This window comes from Copidosoma floridanum, unplaced genomic scaffold (assembly GCF_036245765.1).
Source record: "Copidosoma floridanum isolate Cflo_tuat_1 unplaced genomic scaffold, Cflo_Japanese_pri ptg000006l, whole genome shotgun sequence".
NCBI lineage: Eukaryota > Metazoa > Arthropoda > Insecta > Hymenoptera > Encyrtidae > Copidosoma > Copidosoma floridanum.
Genome location: NW_028321883.1, coordinates 23,083,158 through 23,088,482, shown reverse-complemented (window position 1 = coordinate 23,088,482; position 5,325 = coordinate 23,083,158). Strand labels below are relative to the sequence as shown.

Sequence of the window (5,325 nt, the reverse complement as noted above, 5' to 3'; positions counted from 1 at the left end):
CTCTCGTGGGTACACCGTGTGTGTTGTAAGTATATATGTGTAAGTAAGGTCTGCTCGCGTGCAAGTTTGTATTCATGTAAGTATACCTGTATATTATAGGTTTAATAGAAAGATCAATTTTCTTAAATTAATAACATGTATGTACTAAAATAGCACATCAAGTTTATATACATACTTTTTTTTACACTATTGTACTTTTCTAGTACGAGAAAAATAAAAGTTATACAAAAAGAGTAAACATACGTTGGTTGTTGAGACTTTTTTCAATAAACATGTCTCTAAAGAAAAAATTGATTCATTTATAAGAATAAACTTGACAAAAAATTAAAAACCTAGCTTTTTGCCCCATTTAAAATGAAGAAGGTCTCTCTTGTCGATAGTCCCACCTTTTTAATTGTTTAATGCATTGCAAGAAGCTTGTTTTTTATTCGAAACAAGGTAAAGAATTGTAAAAGTTTTTTTTTTTTTTTTTGTTAAAAAAAACCCTGCTATTATTTACCGTCCGTTTGTATGAGTTGACTCTGAATTATGTACAAATGTAAACTAGTCCACGATTGATCATCACTTAAATGCAAACAATGAAACATATGAGGGGAAAAAAAAAAAAAAAAATTCTACTAGATGTACCTGGTGTAAATGCTACAGAAGAGGCGTGGAAAGGAGTAAGGATCTATATAGGAGTAAGATAGACGAGTGCAATGGTAGAAACAGTCATCTCCAACCCGGTGGTCCTTTTGCAACAAGTTGCAGGTTGAGTTGGGCAACTTGCAGGGTTCTCAGTAGTCTTTGTGCAAGCTATATATATACCTGTATGCGAGGGTGGAGCTTTGGACTTTTTTTCTGGAGCGGATTGTATACATGTACATGAGTGAGGGTCGGATGGGACAGATTTAGAATTTCCGTCGAGGGAGGACTGCGAGAGAAGGGAGGGGCCGAGCAGAAGGAGGAGCGAATAATACATAAAAGGTCATTAACATTGAACAAAAGGTAGGATATTTCAGAGGATGATCAGGTCGCGTTAGTTCCTTGAACTTTGTATACCCTATGGAGATGACTGATCCTTTGGATGTAATGACCGTGGCTTTTCAACGTGTATTACTTCAACACGTTTTTCATTTAAAACGATGATTTTTTACCATGAGTTAAAAAAAATAAAATCCTTTCAGCCATCAATCAAGCTCTCTTTTTTAATTTACAAGCTAAAAATTAACAAAGTAATCTCGCAACCTTATGCAAAGTACATTTATTACGCTTACAAATATATACTTAATTTATAAATACCTCTATAAAATATTTACAAATCTCCACGCTCGATATTGTATAGTATTAAAATTAAAATTAAAAAACCCTCCTGCCTGCGGAAGTTGTACATCGTCACTCGTATCTACACACATCATCAAATTATTCCGTTTGTCATTTTAACTTGACAAATATGCTACCTGTACGAGCTGTCCTCTGAATTGGTGCTCGACATGTCCGAACTGTAGTGAAATTGCTGAAACAAAAACAACAACGAATATTCAAACAAACGGGCGGCGTCGTCTCGCCAAACTTATACTTACTTTGTTTTCGTAGTACGCGCACCGGGAGCTACTACACGGAGATCCGGAAAGAGACGCAGATCTGCGGCTCTTTTTTCGTTTCCTACGACACACCCCATAAATCGTTCATTCGTACATTAAATCAAAAAATCCTATTATCTCATAGTCCACTGTGTCGTATTTTGTCGTATACTTACTTGTAAACACGTCTACCCACGTGCCTGTGGACGGACTTTTTGCCCTTGCACAAATCGGCAGCCGAGTGGTGCTCCCTCCTTTGGCCGCATCCGTCAGAAAATGTGAATTTTTTGTTCCACCATTCCTTCACTTTGTGACCCACGCTTTCGCGATTCAAACGTGGGCAGTTGTCCAGGGCACAATAGCCAACATCGTCGCCCGGCGATGCTCTGCAGCTGTTAGAATAATCAAACGATCAATCGTAATTATATAGGTATACGTTACGCTCGAAAGCGAGCTTACTTAGAACTCGGGGATTCACAGGGGGAGGGCGCGTCGCACGAGTGCCTCTGGCGGTATTTGAAACAAGCCAAGGTTAATCCTACGAGTAGCCACACGAGCGCTGCTGTCGAAACTGTGATGAGAATCAGCTGCCAAGTGCTCAAGGAGTCTATTGAGGAAAAAAAAAGTATAAATTTTTGTTTTACAAACACCTTTTTTTATCTAAGTACCGTCTGTTGGCTTTGAAGTATGTTTTTTACCCGTGGTCGGCACTATCCTGTTCTCGTCGTCTTTGATCGAATGGATACAATATTCATTTCAAATCAATCTTTTTTAAAAATATTTTCACAAATATCGCACAGTTTGTTTCGACAATACCTCTCAGAGACGCGATTATCTTCAACACCCCGCCGAAAGCCGGGTACCATTTTTCATCGCTTAAACGAGGGTAAACCTAAGTGCCAATTGTTACCACATTATATTTCAAGTTACACGCAATCTAGTACGCAACGACATTTTACCACTTGTTGTAGCCAGTCGCGGAAATCTCTTTTGAAATCCGCGAGAGTCCTCTTGTGGTCTTCCCTCGATAGTATGCACTGTAGACACGTTTCGTAGTATTTAGACAGTATGGCTACTGACTCTTCGTCGAACAATGACCACAAGTTGTTATCCTTGAACGGCAAAGCTATGCTGAAATGATGAAAGTTGAAAATTGATCGATCCATGTCCGCGATCGCACGAGAATCTACGACGAATCTTTCAACCTGTTGGGTTCCAAATCGTTGTCGAAGTACGGTAAAAACACAAACGAGGCTGCCTGACGATTGCGACGACTGTCTACTCGCATACGCAAAAGCAAAGTGAACTGTTTTTTTTTTTTTTTTTTTTTTTAAATAGACTAGGGATTATTTTAGATTAAAAAAAAAGTTACAAACGTCGTCAACCTTTGACGTTGAATCCCGTTGATGATCGTTTTTTCAAACCCCTGCGTCGTCGCTGTTCACTCCTGCTCGCAGCAGTACCTGTCGACCGGCAATTCACATTCTCACGGACTCGTCGAAAAAGCAAATCACCTTAAACTCTCGTAATGACAAATTTTTACTTGCAGGATCGAGTATTAATTTGTCACAGGCCGACGCGTCTTTGGCCGGTGCAACGATAGCCGTGACGTTGATGAACATCTCCACCTCGACGGGCTTGGCCCAGCCGGCACCATTTGTGTACAAAAAGTCCTTAAGCTCGGCAACGAGTTCGAATATTCGTTTGACGTTGCAGTACCTTATGTTACCGGCGTAAAACGCCACCTTTGTTATCGGACCCACGTACGAATTGAGGTAACCACCCATGGTGTCGGCAAAGGATTTCATGACCAGATGCTTGGTTTTTCCAACCGACATCTTGCATATGCACTCCAGACAAGTGTTGAAGAACTTCAGTAGGTTGGCCACGTACTTGTCGTCTTGCATGTTCGACATGTCAATCTGTAAAGTGCAGTGGTATTTGGCAAAAAGTGTCTTTTGCGAGGAACGTTTTTACAAATGATTGTTGGATTGAATTTACTTCGGGTAAAAGGTCCTGAAACACCTTGCGGCTGCTAATGATGACGAGCTCCTCCCTGGTCCAGCAATGGTTGCACGTCGTGCTCGCGTCGAACAAAACCGTTCCCAGGTACTTTTCGTTTTTCGATACTTTTGCGCTGCAACCACTTGGGAAAGATATACCGTACGAGGTTATATTTATCGCGCGTCTGATGAATATTTCAAGCGCTAACCGTTAAATTACCTGTGTTTATCGAAATTTGAAAATGCGATACCAAAAATCAGTAAAAAGTACACGGGCCATTGGCCCATGCTCTAGAAAAAGGCAGCTCGGGTTTTATTTTTGCTTTTTTATCATGTCGACGCGAAAACTTGCGCGCAAACATGTTTCGTTGGAAGAAAAGGCGCAAAAGGTCTCTCTGAAGTTGACAACGGACGAATTACGATTTTCGTGCTTTTTGAACCATCGCACCTTCGTCGGACTAATGATTCAACCGAACTGATTGTTTTTAGACGCAGTTGAAAAGATTTGTTTGGAAGTTTAAAATCGTCGCGCAAGCTCTGTAATCATGCTTGTGCTGCCACCTGCGGCATTCCAATTGTACTTTAAGTACAGTACTTTTAGGACTTGGAAATAACAAGGTAAACCGCTACACGTTTTTATCTTTTCACAAATTTGTCAATGTTTATGTATATACTTTTGATACTTTTTAAATTACCAATTTATTGATTTTTAAATCAGAGCACAAATTTATCATGAAAATAAAAATAAAAATACCAGCAGCGCCTCCAGTTAGTCCAGATGCGAACCTGCACCCGCGGCACTTTCAAACACATACCGTCAGCCGGCATCGCAAGTTGCAAACTTGCAAGTCCCAATTCAAAGACTATCAACGAAAAGATAGCTGTCTCGGTTGATGCCTTCTTGTTGCGAGCTGATGATTGATGGGAGTCAGTCTACTGGTATGAGAACAACACGCTTTTATCAGTACACATACATACATGTATACCAACAGAGCACCAAACGCTCTCGATGACGGACACAAAGAGAATCAAAAAAAGCGGAGAAAGCGAAAGACGCGAGATCGAGAGAGAAGCTCACTCGCCAACTATACTCCCCAGCTGATCACGCACACATTGGCGCGCGTGACGTCACGGGAAACAAAGCTCTCCCCGTAGCCGCCGGACGTGCGCGCGCCGCGATCACACTCCGACTCCGAAACTCCTCAGGGGGAGACAAGCCAACCAGCGCTGCAGTGCACTTTGGCAACAGACTCCGTTTCCGTCCGTCCGCTCGTTGTATCCTATACGTATATTAGGTGCAATTACCTATATATATACATTCACCCACCACCTACAACAGACGATCGCACAGATCGTACTCCAGAACACGGTGAGCCAGCGGCATCCTCGTCGTTGTTCTTGTTTTTTGACAGTTCGAGTGTCGTGCACCTGCGACCAGTGTCTCCTCCTCGTCCTCATCGTGGCCGTCGTAGTAGTCGTTTCCTTAGCACTAAGGACACAGGAACTGTCAGTCGGTGTATACATCGCGACAAAGAGACTACCCTCGGGCTTCCGCGCTATCCCCAGAGTTGCGCACGTACCTAGATCTCGCTCGCCAGTAGTTGTTCCCTGCAACAAGCCTCGGGACCCTATCTGCACATGCCCGCGGATGCTGGTGCAGCTCTTCTCCAGGAATTAAAAAGCTCCTTCGTGCTCTCTTTCGCTTTGTGTACATAGGTATACCTAATATACGAGACAATTTATATATACATCATTCGGGT

The 5,325-nt window shown here is 42.1% G+C and overlaps 1 protein-coding gene across 1 annotated transcript; it reads right to left on the bottom strand.

Annotated features, from left to right (window-relative positions):
- Positions 1-1,435: 1,435 nt before the first annotated feature.
- Positions 1,436-3,853, bottom strand: LOC106640229 (uncharacterized). Its single transcript, XM_089598809.1, has 11 exons — positions 3,786-3,853; positions 3,564-3,699; positions 3,053-3,484; positions 2,768-2,820; positions 2,522-2,693; positions 2,379-2,454; positions 2,231-2,290; positions 2,022-2,169; positions 1,739-1,954; positions 1,563-1,644; positions 1,436-1,495 (listed from the first exon to the last, which is right to left on the bottom strand). Exons 1-11 carry the CDS (start codon positions 3,851-3,853, stop codon positions 1,436-1,438), a joined length of 1,503 nt encoding a protein of 500 aa, XP_089454935.1.
- Positions 3,854-5,325: the final 1,472 nt, after the last annotated feature.